The sequence below is a fragment of the Oncorhynchus mykiss genome, chromosome 12, assembly GCF_057628025.1.
Source record: "Oncorhynchus mykiss isolate SJ-2025 chromosome 12, ASM5762802v1, whole genome shotgun sequence".
Taxonomy (NCBI): Eukaryota; Metazoa; Chordata; class Actinopteri; order Salmoniformes; family Salmonidae; genus Oncorhynchus; species Oncorhynchus mykiss.
Genome location: NC_143033.1, coordinates 69878655 through 69903926, shown reverse-complemented (window position 1 = coordinate 69903926; position 25272 = coordinate 69878655). Strand labels below are relative to the sequence as shown.

At 45.6% G+C, this 25272-nt stretch overlaps 1 protein-coding gene across 5 annotated transcripts in view; it reads right to left on the bottom strand.

Moving 5' to 3' along the window:
* rarab (retinoic acid receptor, alpha b) overlaps positions 1 to 25272 on the bottom strand; it is a 177564-nt gene that overhangs the window by 18222 nt on the left and 134070 nt on the right. For all 5 annotated transcript variants that reach the window (XM_090193140.1, XM_036938108.2, XM_090193139.1 and 2 more), the window contains one exon: positions 2213 to 2361. In XM_090193140.1, the coding sequence (XP_090049266.1) occupies positions 2213 to 2361 (149 nt within the window). The remainder of the gene's footprint in view (positions 1 to 2212; positions 2362 to 25272) is intronic.

Here is a 25272-nt window from a genome sequence, read left to right as displayed (position 1 = left end):
CACTGTGCTAACAAACCTCCAGACAAGCTTCAATGCCATACAACACTCCTTCCGTGGCCTCCAACTGCTCTTAAATGCTAGTAAAACTAAAAATGCATGCTCTTCAACTGATCGCTGCCAGCACCCGCCCGCCCAACTAGCATCACTACTCTGGACGGTTCTGACTTAGAATATGTGGACAACTATAAATACCTAGGTGTCTGGTTTGACTGTAAACTCTCCTTCCAGACTCACATTAAGCATCTCCAATCCAAAATTAAATCTAGAATTGGCTTCCTATTTTGCAACAAAGCCTCCTTCACTCATGCTGCTTAACATACCCTCGTAAAACTGACTATCCTACCAATCCTCGACTTCGACAATGTCATTTACAAAATAGCCTCCAACACTCTACTCAGCAAATTGGATGTAGTCTATCACAGTGCCATTCGTTTTGTCACCAAAGCCCCATATACTACCCACCACTGCGACCTGTATGCTCTCGCTGGCCCGCCCTCACTACATCTTCGTCACAAAACCCACTGGCTCTAGGTCATCTAGGTCTGCTAGGTAAAGCCCCACATTATCTCAGCTCACCGGTCACCATAGCAACACCCACCCGTAGCATGCGCTCCAGCAGGTATATTTCACTGGTCATCCCCAAAGCCAACTCGATTGGCCACCTTTCCTTCCAGTTCTCTGCTGACAATGACTGGAACAAATTGCAAAATTCACTGAAGCTGGAAACTTATATCTCCCTCACTAACTTTAAGCATCAGCTGTCAGAGCAGCTTACCGATCACTGCACCTGTACACAGACCATCTGTAAACAGACCACCAAACTACCTCATCCCCACATTGTTATTTTTGCTCTTTTGCACCCCAGTATCTCCACTTGCACATTATCATCTGCATTTCGATCACTCTAGATTTAATGCTAAATTGTAATTATTTCGCCAATATGGCCTATTTACTGCCTTACCTCCCTAATCTTACTACATTTGCACACATTGTATATAGATTTTTTTCTATTGTGTTATCGACTGTACGTTTGTTTATCCCATGTGTAACTCTGTTGTTTTTGTCGCACTGCTTGGCTTTATCTTGTCCAGGTCGCAGTTGTAAATCAGAACTTGTTCTAAACTAGCCTATCTGGTTAAATAAAGGTGAAATATATATTTTTTTAAATAAATAAACTATAGAATATAGCTCAGCATTTTAATAATTTATTTTATCAAGTCATTATTGCTCATCTTTATCAAAAGGTGTCAATAATTTCAGACCCAGCTATATATATAATATACACATATATGATATATATACACATACACATATACACATACACATATGATCAATATTACCACACTACGTGTGTGTGTGTGGCTGTGCACATGCTCATCAAGTCTGAATGCCTGTGTACATCAATAGATTATTCTGGATGTGTATGTTGATTATGGAGTGCATGAGTGTGTGTGTCTATAGTCCTTTGCTGTTTTGACAGCTCTGTTATTAAGGATGACAACTAGGTTAAAGCCCAAACAACTGCACATTTGCAGACAGCCATCCCCCCCCCCCTACAAAAAAATGTAAAAGCCTCCAGCTAAAAGAAAAGTAGACCAGATACACACATCCTCCTTGGGACCAAAAAAAGAGAAACAACCAGGGGAAAAAAGAGGAGAAAAAAAACATGCCCATTTAATGAAGATTTCTTCCAGGAGAGATTTGCCTGGGTGCAGGAGAGGACTGTATGTGTGTGTGCTTCATGACGGTGAGCCCTACCTAACCATCAAACACACACGGTACACCTATGGGAGGGGGGCCTGTGTAGTTGCGCTAGCACTAACCTGTGCTTCACCGCAGTCCCAGTGGAGGGCCAATATACATTCAGATGCTGGCAACATTCAATTATTGAGAATACTTTATATAGCATGCTGGAGCTCAATTTGGTAGCCGGAGTGTTTTCTAGGCAATACGTTTCGTAGCCGGAGTAGTCAGTCTACACAGTTACGGTGTAGAACTCTGGTACTGGTTTTACTCTCTCCGCAGCACTTGACTGATATTAAAGTCATTCACTGGCCTGAGACTTCAGGCTTCCCAAGTCCTTGGGGGACAAAGCGAGAGAGGGGGGCGATAGAGGCGAGGGAAGAATAAGAACGAGCGAGCAAAAGAGAGAGGTGGAGAGAAACACAATGTGAGATGGATGGAGAGAAAAAGAGCATGGACAGTGTCTCACCTTGCAGCCCTCGCAGGCGCTGACTCCATAGTGGTATCCCGAGGACTTGTCCGCACAAACAAAGCAGGGTTTGTAGATTCGCGGGGGAGGGGGCGGCGAGGGGGGACTGGGGACTATCTCCTCCGAGCTGGTGCTCTGGGTCTCTATAGCTGCAGAGAGAGAGAGAGAGCGAGAAAGGGGAGCGGGAGATTAGGTTAGTTTAATCTATAGGTCTGGGTGATCATAAAAAGACACAACGATGCTATTACTTAGCCTAAATCACCGATTAAGACGTGGTGGAAACAAGTGACACATTGCAACAAGTTGACCGCATGAAAGATTCAGTGGAACCACAGATGGTCATTGGGTCGGTAACTTGCAACACAGCTCACTTGAATAATTACCACACCTTGATGTAACTGCATGTTGCTCTGAGAGAGAGAGAGAGAGAGAGATTCAAATAGATCAAAAGAGAATTAGGATGAAAGAGTGAATGGGAATATGAGAGAGAGAGAAGCACATGGTGATAAAGCAGATGATGTTACCGCCTGTGGTGGGCCGCTCCCTAGAAAGCCTCTATAATAGCATCGCCCCGTGTGAGAGGCAACCTGCTGTGGAGAATAGGTCGAGTTGGCCCACGACCTACTTTCTGCTTCATAGAAAGCATGCGCGCGCGCACACACACACACACACACACACACACACACACACACACACACACACACACACACACACACACACACACACTAGTGCCAGCAATAATGAATGGAGTTGTGCTTGTCACCGAGGAGGAGAGAGAGAAAGAGGCAGGAGAAATACACAAAAATGCTCCATTAAAAGAGCTCTAGAGAACACACAGCCATGTTAGCAACCATGGCTTGCCAGCCAATCAAGAGTCCTCCTAGGAGCCTCCGTGACCAATCAGGGCTCACTCAGGCATTATTGTGGCTCATCGCGGTTCACTAGGTAGCCATAGCGACCAATCACTATCCACAACGGTACAATTTCCATGATGACAATGAGCAAATGAGCTCCAACAGTAGTGTCTTATTAGAGGCTATTGCCAATGATGAATGATCACAGCAATGAATAATATCGGTCACGAGAGTGCATTCAAACCACATTCAAACGAGTAGTGTATCAGCTGCTAGCCTTTTAACAGAAGAAAGTAGACCATATACAGTGCCTAGTTCAAGTCTACACACCCCTGGCACAGTCTTTACATTTTGTGCCTTAAAATGTCCTCTATACCGAACAAAAAATATAAATGCAACAATTTCAACCATTTTACTGAGTTACAGTTCGATTAAGGAAATCTGTCAATTTAAATAAATTAGGCCACAATCTATGGATTTCACATGACTTGGCAGGGGCGCAGTCATGGGTGGGCCTGGGAGCGCATAGGCCCACCCACTTGGGAGCCAGGCCCAGCCAATCAGATGACTTTTCCCCACAAAAGGGCTTTATTACAGACTGAAATACTCCTTAATTTCATCAGCTGTCCGGGTGGCTGGTCTCATACGATCCCACAGGTGAAGAAGTCAGATGTGGAGGTCCTGGGCGGGCGTGGTTACACGTGGTCTGCGGTTGTGAGGCCAGTTGGACATACTGCTAAATTCTCTAAAATGACGTATGTAGAGAAGTTAACATTACATTATTTGGCAACAGCTCTGGTGGACATTCCTGTAGTCAGCATGCCTATTGCACTCTCTCTCAGAACTTGAGATATGTGTGGTGTTGTGTGACAAAACTGCACAAGGTGCACCTGTGTAATGGTCATGCCGTTTAATCCGCTTCTTGATATGCCACACATGTCAGGTGGATGGATTATTTTGGCAAAGGAGAAATGCTCACTAACAGGGATGTAAACACATTTGTGCAACATTTTGAGAGAAATAAGCTTTTGTGCATATGGAAATAAAAAACAGATGCCTGGATTGCGTACATCTTCACACCCCAGAGTTAATACTTGATGGAAGCATGTTCTTAGCAGCCATTACACTGTGAATCATTTTGAATAATATTCTATCAACTTTGCACAACTGCTAGGGCAACACATGCCCATTGTTTTTTGTCAAAGTTGCTCAAGCTCAGTAAATCTGGTTGGGAATCATTGATGGACACCATCAAGCACATTTAAGTCGGGACTGAGACAAGGTCAACTATTGGAAAGCCAGTCTGGTGTTTCTTTAGCATTCAGATGTGTGTAATTGTCTCGCTGAAAAATAAAACTCTATCCCAGGGTTAGGTTTTCAGAAGACTGAGGTGGGTTTTCCTTCATTTTTTTTTACCTGGGCTTTGCTCATTTCATATTTATTTTGATCCCGACAAACTTCCCAGTCCCTGCCGATGACAAGCATAAGCACAACATAATGCTGCCACCACAATACTTGAAAATACATCGGGTTTCACATGGCCATACAGGCCAGTAATGTGGGGTGAATACAATGTTGTCGATACCTTTCCATTTTCAAGTACTGTTGTGGCAGCATCACGTTATGGGTATGCTTGTCGCCGGCAGGGACTGGGGAGTTTGTTAGGATCAAATAAAATATGAAAGGAGCAGAGCCCAAGTAAAAAGTTAAGAGGAAAACCTGCCTCAGTCCTTTGAAGAGCCAACACTGGGATATAATTTACATTTTCAGAGGTACAATTACACACATTTTAAGACGAAAGACACACCAGAATGGCTTTCCATAAGAAGTGTAGTGTTCCTGAGCGGTCCCGTCTCAGTGCTGAATTAAATCTGCTTGAAAGTCTGAGACAAGATTTGAATATTGCTGTTCATCAATGACTCCCAACCAAACTTACTGAGCTTGATCAATGGATATATGTTACCCTAAAGGTTGATAGAATCTTCTTTTTTCAAAAATGATTCCCAGCTGCAATGGCTGCCAAAAGTGCTTCCATCACATATTAACTCTGGGGTGTGATGACATGCACAATCAATTTCGAAAATATTTACATAATTTTTCTATCCCTTTGAAAATGTGGAGTAGGTCGCGTAGATCATTTGAAAAATATAAATGAATCCCTTTGTTGATGACATTTTAAGGCAGCAAAATGTGAAGACCGTAAGGCGCGCAGACTTTCACGAGCGACTGTGTGCGTTGTGAAAAGGGAAACATGTCTGCCGTGTGATGAGAAACAGTAATCTTGTGTAATCACAGTCCATCATGTAAGCTCCACCACTTCTTGGAAGAGGGGCTTACATCATTTGGAATAATATGCAAGGGAGACCCTGAACACACACGCACGCACACACACACACACACACACGCAGGGTCACATACAGCTTACATCCATGTATACACAACACACCTTCAACCTTTCAGAGCTCTCATAGTGTGTGTGTGCGATGCTTAGGGGTCCGACTGAACACTGGAGTGTTAGTAAGTGCTCCATTTTTACCCCAGGACACATAGAACCTGCCAGGCAGCATGAGAGGACGAAAGTGGGAAAGGAACACACGCACATTGACCTGACCCAACAACACATATTTAGGGCCCTAACCCACCATGTGAAAGGTGATGCATGAATCTGTCCTACATGTTCTAGTGTGTGAGTGAGTGAGTGAGTGAGTGAGTGAGTGAGTGAGTGAGACTTCTCGTGTACAATCTTACTCGTTTCCATCATCACCACACTAAACCACCACACATTCTTCTACCTTTCACTCTCCTCTCTTTCACTCCCTCTACGTTTACCTCCCCCTGTATCTCTCTCCAGATTCTTTCCATTCTCTCTCTACAAGCCAAACACCCTACCCCCGCATTTGCTATTCCCCCTGTCCTTCTGTCCTGTAGTCCACCAATCCCCAGCCATGTTCCCCTCTGCCCTTTTCCCTTTGACCCCCAGCCATCTCCGGTCCACGCCCTTACCGGCTCCCCCCCCCCCCAATATTTCCTGACATAACACACATTCCAGTGTCTGCTGCTGCCCCCCTCCTCCTTGCAAGCTCAGTCCACCTTCCCATCAGTGTTGGGTAGGTTCCAACAATAACACTGGTATAGGGCCTGAGGGTGGAATTCCAAAACACCTTTTATACCGTCAAACAAAAAAAATGTGTGTGTGTGTGTGTGTGTGTGTGTGTGCATGATGAGAGAGTGAGTCAGTCGGGGAGTGTGCGTGCATACTTACGGTACATCCATCCTAGCTCTACGAAGTATTATTTTCAAAAGAGACCAGATTTTCGCTGTGTGTGAGAATGAAACGAGAGGGAACAGTAAAGAAAGGAAGACATTGGCAGAGACCGGGATAGTGTGGAAGAACACGAGAGAGAGACAGAGAGAGAGAGAGGGGATGAGGAAAAGCGATAGAGACTATCCAGGATCACTCCAGTGATCTCTGGGTTTGGAACAGATGAGAAACAGGACCGACGGTTTAGAAAACATGGCACCACTATATTAGCTTTGGCCATCCGCTGTTTGTCCTACGGACAATTTATTCCAACATAAAAACAGGGGAGAAAAAAACTAGAGGAGAAAACAATGCATTCACTGCCTGTTGTTGTCCTGCCAAGGCCCTTCCCCTAGTATCCTCGGTCGCTCTGAATAGCTCAATACAAAACATATAAAAAAAATAAAAATAAATGATTTTAAATAAACTCGACAAATACACAATGGAAAAGCTCGGACTCTCGGGATGCTGGAATTCAGACGAGCCTAAATGCTACCAGATCACCCCGCCACTCTCTGTCATTCAGCACAGATCCTGAATCAGAAGTAATGAGAGCGTCTCCGCGATACTAACTGGAGGATGCGTTCAGTTTTTGACCCGAGAACAGTGCTTCAAAGTGTGTGGAGGGGGAAGTGAATCTGTTTTCCTTGCGGGTCAATTACCAATTGATTTTCCTGGAACAACTTTGAGGATTACTGACTCGGATCTACTAGACTTTTTACAGATGTCTAGATATGTAGACACTAGTCGATCACTATGATGAATGGTACCAGTTCTATATATCCCATTTGAGCCTGAGCCCCATCTACATTTTTTTAGTATATGCTTAGCTGCGTCTTTCCAAGTATATCCACTACCAAACCAGCCGGTGTTTCCTGTGTTCAAAATAAGCCAGAGTGTCACTAAAAATACACCAGCCCCAACCGAGACAGAAAGAAGACTAGAGAGAGAAGGATGTGAAGTCTTTATCTCCTCTCCAGGCACACACACACAGAGGAAGCAAGTGGCGGTTGAGGCTTTCAGTGCTGTCTTTGTGCCAGCTAAGGGAGGTATTTTGGGCAGGTAGGTACACAGACAACAACAAAAAGGCGGCAGAAAAAGCAGGCTCAGAAACAAGATGAAAGAGAGCTATGGTGAGAGATACGCTGTAGGTGAAAAGGGGGAGTGAGAGAGGGACACACTGATCTTGTGCTGCTATACGGAATCAAACCAACATGTTGAGGTAAAAAATATATATATTTTTTTTTAAAGACACAGGAAGTAAGACATTTCAAACACTTCCATCCTACTCTTTCCCCTTTGCAATACACTCACTCCATTTTCTCACCCCTCTCCATCTCGGATTCTCTCACACTTCTTCTCTCCCTCTCCCGCCTTCGCACACAGTCTTCTTGTGGCGCGCCAGCCTCCTGTTCCCTGGAGTCCTGTCTGACCTCTTTTCTGCCAAGCTGTCCTTGTATGAGTCCTGACTCTTGTATAGTGGCAGATTTCAGGGTGAAAGAGGGACATCCTCGACTTCACTTGAAACTCTACCTGCACGCCTGGCGCTATGCCACCCAAGATGCCATGTGTTAAATAAACCATGTGTGATAATAAACCAGGATTTTATTAGATGAAAGACAAACCGATCAGGTCATTACTAATCAATCCTCCCAGGTAGGCGATGTACACCAGCTACAGTGAGCTAGCTTCGCTAAAGTCTAGCCTCCGCGGGCCTTCTTGTCATCTCAGCTAAATAGGGACATTTGAGAAGAAGCCAACAAGATGCCAAAAGGCAGTTCACCCTGATCAAGGACATGACTGGGCTATTATGAAGGGCTCAAAAGCCAAACTGACATCTACTTTAATAATCACTTTATTTGTCACATGCGCCGAATACAACAGACATTACCGTGAAATGATTACTTACAAACCCTAAAAAAAAAAATGTTATAAATAAAAAAAGAAAAAAGTCTGAGTTGGTTAAATAAGAAAATATTAGCAAAAAATAAATATATAAAAATCTAAAATAGGGGGTATACAGGGGGCACCCAGTCGAGGTAATTGAGATAATATGTACATGTGGTTAGGGGGTAAAGTGACTATGCATAGATAATAAACAGCGAGTAGCAGAAGCGTAAAAAGGGGGGGAGGGGTCAATGCAAATAGTCCGGGTAGCATTTGATTAACTGTTTAGCAGTCGTTTCGTTTGAGGGTAGGAGCTGTTAAGGAGCCCTTTGGACCTTAGACTTGGTGCTCCGGCACTGCTTGCCACACGAGTAACAGAGAGAACAGTCTATGATTAGGGTGGCTGGAGTCTACGTACCACCCTTGTACTACCCTCCGTAGCGGTCAGATGCCGAGCAGTTGCCAATTCGAGCGGTGATGCAACCAGATGCTCTCGAGGGTGGATCTGTAGAAGTTGAGGATCTGAGGACCCATGCCAAAGCCATGGAAGGCAGACTCAATTAGCCACCAGCATCACACAGGAGGACTTTCTCCTTCCCTCTTTCTTTCCGTCTTCAAGTTTTCTGTTCTTGTTATTAGTTATTATGGGGTCATGGAGCATTCAATTTCGGTTCCATGCAGCACATCACCCACAACCCGGGTGATATCAGCACAACACTGAGCTATAGTTAAAAGGGTCAGTATGTAGCTTCCCTAATTACCGGATCCAATTCACATAGAAATATTAGTTATAGATCTTTCATTCTCTTTGAAAGCGAGTCTGATAAGCAGTAGATCCATTCTTTGAGCTCTGTTTCTATGCTTCCCATTCCTAAGTTAAGCTTTGCATAATTTTTGGTTTTGCACCCCGGCTTCAAACAGCTGAATATATGATATCTTTGGTTATTGAAAATATATTTCACAGCGGTTTAGATTGTACAGCGACTCAAATCACTATACATTGCTTGTATTGCCACATAAACCAAAATTGGCGAACATACTCTAATTTTTATCAACCATGTAATGGCGGAGCGATTTCTACTACACATTGGGCATTTAAGAGCTTCCTTAGCTGCTCATTGTAAGAGCTGATCACATGGAGAGATGATCACCTGACCAGACTGACAGCGGTGGGGGTCGTATGGTGGAGAGGGGTCGGGGGTAGGCGAGTGGCAGAGGGCTCTCATATTTCCCATAACCCCCCTGGGCCCTGTTGACCTGTCTGTCTGCCTGGCGTGACCTTGTGCTTGCACCATTTGACCCCTAGCTGACAGATGGACCAGTTTGGCTGGCTGAGAGGACCATTAGTGTTCGTGTCGGATCTGAGGGTCGCGTCACAGAGGCACAGACAAAAAAAATAATAATAATCACGTACACATTTAACCACGTCCACACAGGCGGTAACCGATGCTCAATAAACACGCACACAAATCGGCCGTCGCGGAAATACAGCTGAAGAACGTGCAAACGCCGCAAACAAACTGATGAATCGTGGAGTTAACACAAAGTTCCATATACTACTGGGCATTATCCACATGCCCATCTGGGGCATTAGATCAGGAGAGGGAGGCTAAAGGCCCAGCAGCTCCTCCTGAGAAGGCCTTCGAAGAGGGAGTTTATCAATTAGTAAACAGTCAAAACCAGTGCTACTGTACACGCCCACCACTTACCCTCTCGCCGGAGAACGGCCTGGATAGGAGAGAGGCCGCTGCTCCCCTCTGAAATATTTAAAAGCCCCAATCATTATAGTGCTACGAGTTAAATGGATGAGGCCAGTGTGTGAGGGGAAGGGGTGTGTGAGGGGAAGGGGTGTGGAGGAGTGTGTGAGGGGAAGGGGGTCGTCTGTGTTATAGAGTAAAATAGTAGAAGGGGAAAGTGGAGGCTCGGGGGGTGGAGCAGAGCAAGATGAGGGATTGTGAGTTTGTCTGTGAGTTTGTCTCTCTGTGTGTGTGTGTGTGTGTGTGTGTGTGTGTGAGAGTGAAAGAGAGAGTGAGATAAAGAGGAGAAGAAAAAAAAAAAATAGGGCCGAGCATGAAAGGGAAGCGGCTGCATACCTCGCAGCAGCAGAGGCAGCAGCAGCGTTGGCGGTAGTCCCCGGGGGAGCAAGAGGATCCTGGTACAGTTACTAAGCCTCCCTCGCTCTCTCTCTCCTCTCCTCTCGCTTTTCAAATGGCTCACTGTGACTGTATTATAGTCTTCTCTCACAGACATTTGCCTCTCCTCACAGAAAACAACTCCCACCATTGTCATGCAAGTGGGGAACCAGGGACAGATATCAAATACTAACTCATGGACTGAGGAAACTAAAAACAAGGACGAGTCAAAATGTTTTTTTAAATTTTTTTAACATATACGCCTAGTGTTGCACGGTATACTGGAACTTCGTTACTTTCTAGATACTAGAACATGAAAAATGGTTCGGCACTAGAATTTGTGTTACTTTCGATACATCTGTTAAATGTGTCTCACAGTTCAACTCTGTCAGCACAGTCAATGTCCCCCTTATAGCGTGAAAACACAGTGCCTGCTCCACTTAGCCTGCACTAGGAGTCTGGGCTGCATCATGTTAGCGCCCTGTTCATGCTGCACCCAAGTTAACACACTTAAATAATGCGGTATATAATGCCTGCAGGAATGTTGAAACTTTTCATTTCTGTTCGCAAAACAATGTCCATACAGGCTAGAACACAATCCAATGCAAGAAGATACCGGTAGCTTCCAGCTTCGTAGGCTAACTTTCCTTCCAGCGTGTAGCTGAAGCTATGATCAATTCACTACACTAGTACTTTGTTTGTGACAACATGAAAATCATAACCACAAAATATGCGGATTTCAAAGCGGATTGCCACCAAAAAAATGTTGATTCACTTAAAAATTGGTCTCTCTCTCTCTTATATATAGAGATAGTTTATAGTCCTAAAGACCGGGAATGAGTTACCTCTGATTTATTCCGCCATTCCTATGGGGGAAATTAATGGGGGTTTTGGGATAAACGCTGAAAGTAAGGTCTGAGGTTAACACAGGCTTAGGAGATCTTATAAGTTTTGTTCTATGAGATAATAGTCAGTCAGTTAAAATGACCTTTATGAAAAAGGAAGCCTTCGTACTTTTGGGGGGGGGGGGGGGGGATTACATAAACGCTTCAAAATTCCCCAACAGTGACGTTAGCTGATGAAGATGAGCTCCTAAAACAAAACGTATAATATCACCGTGTTTACCACAGACCTCATTTTCAGCGTTTATCCCCAAAAAACGCAGATCATTTCACCATAGGCTCTGTCCAACGAACCACGGTAGAGTTAGTACCTACAAAAAGACGCCATTACTATGTATCTCGATTGCCTCCGCGAACTGACTCTTCCCTCCCCCCCCCCCCGCCTCGTAAGCGATGTTGTTACTGGTTAACAAGACAGCTTATTCTAACAAAAGTGTGCGCTACTTCTATGTCAATGTTTTTTGATCAGTACAATAAAAATTGGTCCCAAATGAAAAGGGTAAGATATTGTTTGTCATCTGTAGCCACATGAAATCAGGCCCAAAAAAAAGCTGACTAACAAAAAGCATCCACACCTGTTCATTCATATCTATTGTGAATAGGCCTCACCCAGTTTATCAATAAAGATTTATAATTCAAATAAATGGACTACCATTATGTTGTCATGTAGTTAGATTGGCAAAAACAAAATTGGGTGTATGACTGTATAATTGAGTAATTCATGCATACGTTAGTGTGCCTGAAAAAAATGTCAAATGCAATTGATATTTAGCTCAAAATATTTCTCTGTCTGGACCAAGTGCAATTCTGTGACTACGGTTGGTATGCCTTCTTTTTTTGCAGTGGTGTCCTTTTGGAATTGAGTATAGTGATGGTATTGAGAATCGTGATACTGAACCTGGTATCGAAGTCAAAATTCTGGTTTCGTGACAACACTATATACTGTACATCTCAGCTTACTGGGCGGTGTAAGATCATGGTTAGTCTTGGACAGGGATGGCTGTCAGAATCTAAACAGTCCTGTATGATTGTATGATTACTATCCTCATGTTGGACCTGGGTGGAGGCAAGAGTGTACATTGACATGTGTGCTTGCTGATATGTATAAGAATGTGGGTGATCATATGTGAGAGAGCGAGAGAGACAGAGAGAGAACCAGCTAAAAAAGAATGAGAGGCGAGGTCACAGCACAGAGAACGGCTCACATGGGCAGGCAGAGAGAGAGGCAGAGACAGAGAGAGAGAGAGAGGAGACCGACAGAGGCAGAGAGCGAGAGAAAGAAAGAAAGGCAGAGAGAGAAAGAAAAGGCAGGCAGTTGGGATGTAGGTCATCCAGGGAGGCAGGCCGGCCAACTCCAGACCCAGCTCTAGACTGTCAGTGCTGTGTTAGTCACAGTCCTGGATCCAACCCAACGAACCCCAACCTACAGACACACACAAACACACAGGGTGACTCATCGCTCCAAACTCCGGCCCCTGGCCCCCAGCCTCCGATTGGTGGGCCGGAGGACTGTTTACATGGCAGAAAAATGACATGAGATAACCCTGAATGGTCCCCAAGGCTCGTACGATTGGCAGACAAGACTTTGTTGGAGGGAGAACAGGGAGATATCCATCCTTTTGCTTTGCAGAGCACTACACTGTATGTAAAACAGACAAACAAAGGTTACAGTATGCAACCAAGGTCATGGTTCGAAGTGTAAACATGCCAGAGGGGTTAACTGGTGGACAAACAGTAGGACTGTCCTGCATCAGGAGTTCTTTCATTGGTCCTGGACTGTCCTGCATCTGGAGTTCTTTCCGTCCATTGTGCATCTCTTCCCTTTTTCCTCACCTTGATCCCTCCCAGAGTGAGTAATCAGTCCCTCCCCCTTTAGAGCTAGCAGCAGGGAGAGGAGTGGCAGTGAAACAATAGGGACCAGGGCTAAAGCCTGGCAGTGAAACAATAGGGACCAGGGCTAAAGCCTGGCAGTGAAACAATAGGGACCAGGGCTAAAGCCTGGCAGTGAAACAATAGGGACCGGGGCTAAAGCCTGGCAGTGAAACAATAGGGACCGGGGCCAAAGCCTGGCAGTGAAACAATAGGGACCGGGGCCAAAGCCTGGCAGTGAACCCATTGCCTGGTTAACCCCCATGTCATCTCTGGGCTTTGTTTCTGACAGCTAAATCTACAGGGATTAGCACCCCAGCAGACAATGGCATCGTAATCCCACCCGCTCAGCCCAGCATATTGACCAGAGGGAGTACCATGGGTCAGTACTCTGGTCCATTAGGCCAGGCTGGGCTGATTCGGGCTGTCGGCCCGGGAGGTTAGGACCTCGTACTGGGATATTTGTGCGTTTAAATTTTTTTTTGTTGTGTAACAGTTATGCTGTTATCTGTGGTGCTGTGGTGAGTGGCAGGATATTGGCAGAGGTAATCAGGGTTAATCACCTTGCATGACAGAGTGGGAATCTGCTTCTGAGAATTAGAGTAAGCGGGGGACTGGTCCCAATCCCAAAGTATAGAGGTTTTTGGGCCTTTAGCCTACTTGGTCTCATACTAGGGACTTTATTTTTGTGAATAAATAACATTTCAAAGTAAGGATTGTTGGGTTATATTTAACTGAAATAAAACAAGTCTGTTGACATCCTTTACTTTTCAAAACACTGGGTTTCAGTCATTTAACAATGTACATAGATAATAAAATGTAAAAACACAGAAAACAGTTCAAAATGTTTTTGTAAATTTGTACAATTTCCTATTTGACCCTGGCCATCGAGTTCAGAGGTCATAAAGTGAAGCTATGGAAGCCTAGCCATACCAGCTAAGTATAGCAGACGGCAGTGATGCTACACTAGCTATCCAGCCTCAGGGGAGTAGAAGGAAGCCCCAGTGATGCTCCCATTTCTGCTGCTGTGACACGCTAGCGTCTCCCTCTTCTCTCTCTTGCGTGCGCACTCGGGGAACAACGGGCTCAATGATTTCCTCAGACCTGCCCTACTCAGCGCTCTAGTCTCTCATCTCCACTTTAAGACTTAATCTCTTCCCCCTCGCCTTTCTTTTCTTCCCCTCTGCTGCTCGCCCCCAGCCAGCCTCTCCAGGGCCCCTCTTCAGAGCCAGAATGAAGAGATGAAGGGAGAGAAGGAAAGTGTTGCTTGGAGCTATTGAGGCTGGCTGACGAGAGCGAGACTGTGCTGGGTTTTAGAAGAGAATAAATGACGATGTTCTCTCTTTTGGTACATCTACTGAATACCACAACAACAATCATAACTACAACCAATGATATTACTACTATACTTAAACAACAACATTACAGAACATAAAGCCGTGACAATCAGTTTTGTAACCGACCACAAACAGCACAGATGCTTTTTTGGGGGAGGGCTGCAAAAATGACTATCTTGCATAACACCACATCTTCTGAAACTGTTCCGGTCTTATTTCTGTTAACATTTTAACCCAATTCTGCGACTCGGTTGTGATTTGGAATTCTGGGACATAAGACCGTATCGGAGCCGTGGTGCTGGGAGATAACAGCATGGTTTCAACCTGCCCCCCCCCCCCCCCGCTCTGAAGGGTGCCGCTCTACTTCCACCCACCCAGCAGTGTACCATGCCATGTGCCTCAGAAGTGGGTTTGAACTTCTCCCAGCCACCCAGCCTGTTGCACCCCAAAGCTGGGCTAGATCCACATCCTTCCTCCCAGCCAGCCATGAGATTACCACGTGCCACAGAGCTGGGCTCAGGGCTGGGCTAGAGGGCATTTCTCGGAGTCTGACTGGAGGAGGAGGAGAAGAGACCCCCACGAGGCTTGCTGAAATGCCAGAGCACTCACATCATATCATGCATGACTGCAGAGCGGAATGTGCGCCATGGGGCAGGGCGCTGGCTTGTGTCTTTAACACGCTATCTTCTCTGAAGGGGGGGGGGACTGTGACTGGCCACTTGTATTCTGGATTGTGTTCTGGTACATTACGGCTGTCTGGAAAATCAATGGTCGGTAGCTATGGGGGAAAATAGGGAAATGTGTTCCCTACTTCCAACAGACAAGCTTGGTAACCCCCGAAAAGTTGAATATACTAGGGATCGTTGCTATTTGTTTCAAGAAAATGTGTCTCTACTTTTCAAAAATAAGGGCCAGGAGCAATAGGCTGGAAGTCTTTTTCTTTTACAAAACAAATCAGGACAGACCTTTAACTACAAAGACAGAGTTCGCAAAACAAATTACTTCAAACGTCCAAGAGTATATTGAAATCATTCAAGGACTCAAGTAAGTGAACGGGGAACACTGTTACGCTTTTTATCCAATTTCTGTGACGCCTTGGAGGCCTCAGTGCGGCTGTGTCATGGTTTTTACTCAGGCATGAGCTGGCCAGCCGCTGTGGGCAGAAATAGCCTATTTCAACACGTGGCCAGGCTCAGCTGGGTAAGACTCAAGTGACTGCCAGTGGCTCCTCCACTACTCAGCCAAACTGACCAGCATCAAGATCCCAACTAAGGCACATTTTTTTTTTTTTTTTTTTTTTTTAGCGAGGAGCAAAGAAGAGTCAAGACAAGAAAACACACAACTTAGTGTGGAGAAGGGAGGGAGAGGATCAGGCTAGATCTGTCTGTCTCTAAAAGGCTGGAACCAAACTGAACTGTTGCTAAAAACAGAGACGACTTGTCTTCGTCTCCTCCTCTACAACCAAGCTGAGAGAAGGAAATAGGAGCCAAACAGGGAAATGGTTTAATTAGATCACGATTAGTAATGAGATTAGCCCTGTGTCGAGTGTGTGTGTGTGTGTGTGTCAAGTGAGTGAGTCAAGTGATCGTGTGTGTGTGTGTGTGTGTGTGTGTGGTAAAACCACCACAAGGGCTGACCCAGGGACCCGGGCCTGGTTCTGAAGTGTCCCCTTCATAGAATCAACAATTTATCTACATATAGAGCTTAGCATAAAATCCACGTATGAAACTAATTAACCAGTAGTAAAGTTAAAAACAGCCCAGCCACGGATGAGGAGATCCGTGAGATCTCCCAGCGACAGCCACTGACCTACATTCAGCTGCAGCTGCTGTGCCGTGTCTGAGAAAGGGAGGCAGCACTGGGGGATTTCTCCAGAAGTAGGGGTTTGTGTGTGTGCGTGCGCATGTGTCCGAATGGATATAGGAATGCGTTTGTGTCTATTAGCAAAAGTGTGTGTGTGTGTGTGTGTGTGTGTGTGTGTGTGTGTGTGTGTGTCTGGCTCTATAAGTACGCAAGCATGCGTGGTGAGATTTAAGAACCTCTTCAACATCAACACCCGCTGAAGATGCCCCGAAGCATCTTCAGCGCAGCGTGACTTTCCTACAAGCGCTGTGTCATGTGTATACATTCATGTGCATCACCGTGTGTATCAACTATAAATAAGTCTGCGAACGTCTCCCTCCCGAGGGTACGGCTTTGTTATTCTTCTGTTTAAAGGAGCATGTTGAAACTCCTCTAATGTGAATGAGAGCGGTCATTAGTAAAGGAGAGAGAGAGAGAGAGAGAGAGAGAGAGAGTGTGGGAGAGAGAGAGTGTGTGTGTGGCTGGAAGGAAGCAGTGTTGGTTGGTTTGTGATAACGAACGAGAACCGACCGTTAGACCTACACCTCCCTCACCTCACCTGGGCAAGACGGGAAAGATCACATTTCAACCCCGGTGGGGGGGGGGGGGCTACTGAGCCCAAAACGCAAACCAAAACAGGGACAGTGGCATTCTGCAGGGCATATAGGAGAGGAGGAGGGAAGGGAGGGAGGAGAAGGAGAGAGAGATGAAAGGGAGGGAGAGAAGGGAGAAAGACATGGGGTTACGACAGGGGAGGTGGAAAGAGGGGATGAGTGAGTGAGCGAGAGACAGAACAGAGAGGGAAGAAAGGGGTTGGGAGAGACAGCGAGAAGAGGGGACCAGGTTGATGGCAGACACCGAGGGGAGTTGGAGAGAGAGAGAAAGAGGAGAAGAGGTCCTGGGTGGTACAGCTGTGAAAAGCCCTGGGGTTTGATCCCAGGCTGTGTCACAAGCATAGGACGGCGCTCAATTGGCCCAGAGGTGTCCGGGGTAAGGGGAAAGTTTGGCCGGTGGGGCTTTCCTTGGCTGATCGTGCTCTCACGAATCCTTGTGACAAGGCCGGGCACATGCAAGCTGACGCCGGGTCGTCAGTCGAACGGTGTTTCCTCCGGCACATTGGTGCGGCTGACATCCAGGTTAAGAGAGCAGTGTGATAAGAAGTAGAAGTGAGAAGTGGCCATACAGGTCATGTTTCAGAGGAAGCCTGATTCGACCTTTGCTTCTCCCGAGCCCAATGAGGAGCTGCATTGATAAGCCAAAGTACCTAATTCAGGGGGGGGGAGCTTGTGGTCATACCACCCAGAACACATCTGTTCAGGGTCGGGGCTGGTTAGTACCGGGACGGGATACCGCCTGGGAATTCCAGGTGCCGTAAGCTCAAAAAAGATATTTACAAAAAATGAAAGAGGAAAAGGATGAGGGGAGGGAGAGAGAGGGATAGAATCAGTGTGGTGCAAAGGTTAACTTCCTCAGTGTGGGGAGACGTATCTGGGGGGGGGGGGGGGGGGGGGGGGGCAGTTTGGCCAGTTTAGTCCGTTTACACTGCCTTATGTGCGGCTTGACCTACAATCCCTTTTATTAGCTGCTCATTTAAAGAGACTCTCCAGTACTTTCTTAGCTGGCCCACACGGGGGAAAATGTAGGGAGAATGGTGCGGCACAGCTTAAAGAAAACAGTTGCTTTCAAACTAGGGATTTTGTGGTTCATTAAAAAGTTAAGAGTCATTCTGCTCATAGATTATGCCTGTACGAACTACACATTGACACATCCAGCCCAAAGCGGGGCGTTCGGAAACACGTAACCGGAGAATTACTTTAAGGTGACACGGTATGCACAACTGCCACAGCTTTAACCAAAAGGCAACCACGACCCCAAGGTGATGTGTCTGTGTCTCTGTTAGTATTTTTATTTTTTTTTTATTTTACCTTTATTTAACCAGGTAGGCAAGTTGAGAACAAGTTCTCATTTACAATTGCGACCTGGCCAATAATAAAGCAAAGCAGTTCGACAGATACAACAACACAGAGTTACACATGGAGTAAAACAAACATACAGTCAATAATAAAGTATAAACAAGTCTATATACAATGTGAGCAAATGAGGTGAGAAGGGAGGTAAAGGCAAAAAAAGGCCTTGGTGGCAAGGTAAATACAATATAGCAAGTAAAACACTGGAATGGTAGTTTTGCAATGGAAGAATGTGCAAAGTAGAAATAAAAAATACGGTAAGTAGTGTGTGTGAGAGTGAGTGAGTGAGAGATTATAAATACTATACACGTGTATCGATGAGCTTCATCATAATAGCAGAAATAGTATTATTATTGTCTTTGGGAGGTGACGCCAGCCAGTATTACATTTGTCTCCAGTTGTTTCTCTGGCTCCTTAATCCATCATTGTAAGTGCTTACAATCACTTAACTTCTCTTCTCTCCCCCAGAGTCCTCGCTCCAATGAGCGCCTAACTGAAGCTGAGCTTTCAACTCCACTGGTGTCTAATGGCATTCTCCATGTTGACGCGTGTGCAGATCTGACAAAGGCCCACGCCCCTTTCTTGGCAATGACATTAAATATAGGATGGGTTTTGACGGGGGCGCCAGGGAGCGAGAGCGTGTGAGAGCAGGAAAACGGAGGCTGGGAGGGGTGCTATGATGGGATGGACGGAATAAACACATTGCACTTCTTTCAGCGATCTTCGGATTCTCCCAAATGGCCACGTTCTTCCCCTTAACACAGATGTACATGTATCTATACTAGGTTCAGGACAAGTAGCACCGTGAGTTAACAGTGAGTTAAGTTGGGTTGAACGTCTTTTCAACCAAAAATACATCTTTATAGAGAGTGTAGTGGTTATAGGGACATGCCATGAAGAGTTAACCATACTGATTTAGTGCCTTCGGGAAAGTATTCAGACGCCTGGACTTTTTCCACATTGTCACATTATATTTCCCCCCCGCCCTCATCAATCTACACACAATACCCCATAATGACAAAGCAAACCAGGTTAGTAGACATTTTTGCTCATTTATAAAAAATAAACTGAAATATGACATTTACATAAGTATTTAGACCCTCTACTCAGTACTTTGTTGAAGCGCCTTTGGCAGCGATTAGAGCCTCGAGTCTTCTTGGGTACGACGCTACAAGCTTGGCACACCTGTATTTGGGGATTTTCTCCCATTCTTCTCTGCTGATCCTCTCAAGCTCTGTCATGTTGGATGGAAAGCGTTGCTGCTCAGCTATTGTCTGCTCAGCTATTAGTTTCAAATCTGGCCTCTGGCTGGACCACTCAAGGACATTCAGAAACTTGTCCCGAAGCCACTCCTGTGTCGTCTTGGCTGTGTGCTTAGGGTCGTTGTCCTGTTGGAATGTGAACCTTCGCCCCAGTCGGAGGTTCTAAGCGCTCTGGAGCAGGCTTTCGTCAAGGATCATTCTGTACTTTGCTCCATTCATCTTTGCCTCGATCCTGACTATCTCCCAGTTCCTGCCACTGTAAAACATCCGAGCAGCATGATGCTCCCACCACCATGCTTCACCGTAGGGATGGTGCCAGGTTTCCTTCAGACGTGATGCTTTGCATTCAGGCCAAAGAGTTCAATCTTGGTTTCAACCGACCAGAGAATCTTGTTTCTCATGGTCTGAGAGTCTTCAGTTGCCTTTTGACAATCTCCAAGTGGGCTGTCATGTGCCTTTTACTGAGGAGTGGCTTCAGTCTGGGCACTCTACCATAAAGGCCTGATTGGTGGAGTGCTGCAGAGATGGTTGGCCTTCTGGAAGGTTCTATCTCCACAGAGGTACTCTGTCAGAGTGACCATCGGGTTATTGTTCACGTCTCTGACCAAGGCCCTTCTCCCCCGATTGCTCAGTTTGGCCGGGCGGCCAGCTCTAGAAAGAATCTTGGTGGTTCCAAAATTCTTCCATTTAAGAATGGAGGCCACTGTGTTCTTGGGGACCTTCAATCCCTTCAGATCTGTGCCCCGACACAATCCTGTCTCGGAGCACTACGGACAATTTCTTTGACTTCACGGCTTGGTTTTTGCTCTAACATGCACTGTCAACTGTGAGACCTTATATAGACAGGTGTGTGCCTTTCCAAATCATATCCAATCAATTGAATTTACCACCGGTGGACTCTAATCAAGGTGTCGAAACATCTCAAGGATGACCAATGGAAACAGGATGCACCTGAGCTACATTCTGAGTCTTATAGCAAAGGGTCTGAATACCTATGTACATTTGACAATTTAAAAAAAAGCTGTTTTCGCATTGTCATTATGGGGTTCTGTGTGTAGATTGCTGAGGATTGTTCTTTTTTTCCCCCCAATTTTAGAATAAGGCTGTAACGTAACAAAATGTGGGAGAAGTCAAGAGGTCTGACTACTTTCCCGAAGGCACTGTAACATCCCCCTGGTCAATAACAGTAGGCTACATGTTTACACCATCACCTCTTACCTACAAGGGCCAGGGAGAGAGACATCTCGATACCGTACAGAATGCCAGTCAACACAACAGCAGGAACAGGAACACTCCAACATATGTGTATTCTCTTTCCTCCTGCTGCGCTCTGATACTCAAACCAGAGGTCTTCAGGCTACTGTTCGTAACGACAATTTAGTGTGTGCAAGGGATCCCGGTGTGAACTGAAACCCAACATGACTTTGGCGTTGGTAGCGCTGTGCTCTTACCAATTGAGCCACACAGCCTCCTGTCCGTGACCGCATCGGTTCAGATGGTGGTGTTCAAACGACTCCCCGGGTCGAGCGGTCGTTGCGGTAACTCGATGGAGGTTGTCGGCTCATTAGGCTAATGCGCTAATTTGAAGCACCTTACGGAGCTCGTCTGCATAATTAATGAACTGGCAGGTGCTTTCATGGGATAGGGTTGGCACAAAGTGTGTGTGTGTGCACGTGTGTTTGGGATTGAGTGTGTGTGGGGTACGTGTGTTAGTAAGTTTGGAATGGAGTTTGGTGTGTGTACGCGTGCTTGTGTGGGTGGATAACCAGTGGTGTTGTCATACTCCACTCCAGGACTCGAACTTGACTTGTGACTCAGATTTGGACTCGGCCAGTAGTGACTTTGTCAGAAATTTTCTGTTTGTTGCATAATTTAACATACTAACTACAGCAGCAAACGTTTTAGAGCTGTTATGTAGTTATTCCTTAAAATGTGCAACAACGTAACATAATTTAGATTTTTAAATGGTAGCTTTTAGCTCGGACTCGAACACTAGAGACTGAACCCGAAGTTTAGTGACCTGACTACATCAAATCAAACTATTGGTCACATGCGCTGAGTAAAACCGGTCTAGACTTTATCGTGAAATGCTTACTTACGAGCCCTTATGCAACAATGCAGTTCAAGAAATAGAGTTAAGGAAATATTTACTAAATAAACTAAAGTAAAAAAAAGACAAAAAAACTAAAAGTAAATAACAATAGCGAGGCTATATACAGGGAGTACCGGTACCGAGTCAACATGCGGGGGGGTACAGGTTAGTCAAGGTGATAAGCAGTGGTTACAGGCTGCCTTTGACCCGCGCTGGGATTTCTGCTTGACATTACAACCAAGCCCCCTTCCCTTCCACCCCCCCTTTGCTCACTCCTGATGCCCTCTGCCCCTCTGAGCAGACACCACCCCCCTTCGTTCCCCTCTGGGCCTCCTTGTCAGTGCAGGTTTTGGCCGGCAGGCTCTCTCCTCCCTCCCCTATTTTTACGGCCCGCATTTTACAAGTGCTCTTCAGTTTCTCTTTCTTGCCCTCTTTTCCTTGGTGTTTTAGCGGAGTGTAACAGAGGAGAAGACGCCCCCGCCCCCCCCCCCAACCGTCTGGTCAGCTCTTTCTAAGTGCTGCGCAAACTACGCAAGTTATGCCTGTGCGGAATTCAAGCCTCATGTCCAAATCCAATTAGTTAGCGCTTAGCGTTGGTGGTGGTGTTGAGGGAAGCCACACCGCAGCCAGGGGAATTCCATAGGAGGGAAGGAATATCATATGGATTGATAGCTGGCTAAATGCACCATCTTGGCTGCACCTACATTTACTGCACCCTATACATTTGTCATCGGCGATACTTTTTTTGTTATAGACTAGCTATAGTCTACATTTTTTTGGGACAATGAATTTCGTATAAGACTGTTGCGTCACCCTTCTGTGCCCTCACTTCATTCTATCCAATCGCTCACACCATATCCTTCCTTCCTCCCGAGCTCAGTGCGATCCACACAGAAGTGAGAAAGACACAATGAAAGTCAGTGGTTTAGGGGTACGCGAGCAGCCGTAGCCCACAGGCTGAGAGTGGCTTAGGCGGGTTTATCCTTAGCCCAGAAACTGTCAGTGTGCTTGGGCACAGCGCCCTTCAAATCCGCCTTAGCACAGCACAAATAGACATCCATCTCGCTCCAGCTCCCCTTTAGCTCTTCCACTTCTGAGTAAAGTCCCGATCAAGAAAAGGAGAGAGGACAGAGAGGAGTGGATTATTGAGAGGAAAAACAAACCAGACCAAAACAGACATCAGACACTTTAGGGCTTATTCTAGGCCAAAGGCTATAGACCTACATTCCACCACAAACTAAGCTCGTTGCAACCCAAACACTAACTTAGAGTGAACCAATGCTAATACCAGGGTTCATACACATGTTGAGAAATGGAATTTCATGACTTCTCCGTGACTGTCAACCAAATTTCCATGACCGACAATTGTACGTAGAAAAATCAAGCGTTGTGTGGTATCAACACTGGGAGGCTGCTCTCTGATCCCATGTACCATCTCATGTCACTCAGCAAAACACTCAACCTCCCACAAAGTAGAATCCGTGTTAGGCAACTGTATAAAGCGCATGTGGTCAACCCCCAGTCGGCAGAGCTACTGGGCGTGCAGGCTTTTGATACAGCCCTGCTCAAACACAGAGCCAGTTTGTGAAGGTCGGTGGGACGTTTTTTTTGGGGGGACATGCCCGAAAACATTAACAAAGGCTAATAATAGCTAAACAATTAACTAGAGGGTACAAGATGTGTTTTGAATTGGCTACCTACCTAGTTCATCGGTTCTCTATCATATTTTTGCAGGTGACACGCACAAACACAGATACACGAGTGTCATTCTGATCCTGGCTGCCATCCAGGACCTCTATACCAGGCGGTGTCAGGGGAAGGTCCTAGAAATTGTCAAAGACGACAGCCACCCTAGTCATAGACTGTTCTCTCTGCTACCGCACGGCAAGCGGTACCGGATCGCCATCTATGCAGTCACTTTAACTCTACCTACCTGTTTATTTTACCTCAGTTACCTCGACTAACCGGGGCGCCGATTGACTCTGTACCAGTAACCCAGTAACCCGGTCTATAGCCTAGCTATTGTTATTTTACTGCTGTCACTTATGTTTTTTTAAGTACTTATTTTGCTTAAAACTGGGATTGTAAGTCAGCATTTCACTGTAAAATGTCACGGTGTGTTGTAAAATGTTGTTGTAAAATGTCATTTGATTTGTACATTTTTATTTGATTGATAAAATATTTACATGATCAGAAGTGATCGAATGAAAAAAAACGTGAGCTGGCGCACAACCAGAGAAAATTATTTCATGTAGAAGTGCTGACTAATGGCGAATACACTATAAACTATTCAAATAGACTTTTGGGATTTTTTTTTCATTTTCCCAAACTTTTCCAAGCCTGACATTTCATGACCGTACGAACCCTGTAATAGAAAAAATATGGACTAAATAAAAATGAGGAATTACACCTACACAAGTCTTCCAAATGTTGTGTTATAAATGTAGGTATACTTTTGCATGTAGACTACAACCAAAACTCGACTCAAACAACAGAGAAACACTTGTTAAAGAATATCACAAATAACATGTTGCAATATTTCATTTCAAGTGGAGGACCCTGTAGTTCCATTTGAACACTGTCTAGACCACACAGCTGAGGACTAACAGAACCATGAGCCAACCAGCCCAACCAAGCCCCAGACCAAACACTCCCTAACTGCCTTCACTAAACAGACACAGAACAATTCCCAATCTCCACTCTATAACAAACACTCCACACCATATCCAGTACCAGGAAACACTTTCTAATCTACCAGGCACCACAACAACAGGGCTGGTCAGGCCATTGAATCATTAAGTTGTGCAACAGCGTCTGCTAGTAAGTCGACTCAACACTAGTTCTAAGGAACCGCCTGTTCAGCGGGAGTTTAAATGTGAGTTTGTGGTAATTCGTTTTGTTTTTCTCTTTTTAAAAGAGGCGGCACGTTCAACGAAGCAGGCGTGGTTGCGGAGCATACTGGCACAGGGCCTGGCCTCTGGGTTGGAAGAAAAACCTGCCCTCTGGTCCCCTCTCTCTCGGTCTCAGTGCGGGTGAGGTGTATGAAGTGAGTGCGAGTGTCTTGTCAGCCTTCCCTGATTACGGAGGAGCTAGGCTAATGGTTAGCCTGCAGGTACGGGAGTGCGACTGTGCTCTGTTGAGAGTTGTGTGGTAAATAGTGTTGCATCGTAGTAAAGATGGGATTATACCCCAACAAGAAGCCATGGACTACAGGCAACAGCCGCACTGGTTTATGCTGAAATGTGTGTAGGTGCAAAAAAATCATATGAGCACAAGAGGGAAGTGAACGAGACGGAAATCAATCCCATTTCCCAAATGCATTTTATACGAGAACATTTCATAGTCCTCGAAAGTGCAGCGTATGGGCGTTCAGCATTCCGCTTCTAACACATGCGACACAAGAAGATTGTGCGCTCGGCTCTTTAGACAACAGTATCGCCTTTGTTTTGGACACTGTCCGTGGAAGTTGGAGTAGCCACTTCTGAAATCGGGTCCTCGCTCTACACATTTCCCTTCTCAACGGGCTATTACTCATGGTAAGACAGGAGGCCCCGAAAACACAGAGCTGCAACAGTAGAGTAGGCCCTCGCTTAAAAACCACAGCCCATACCAGCT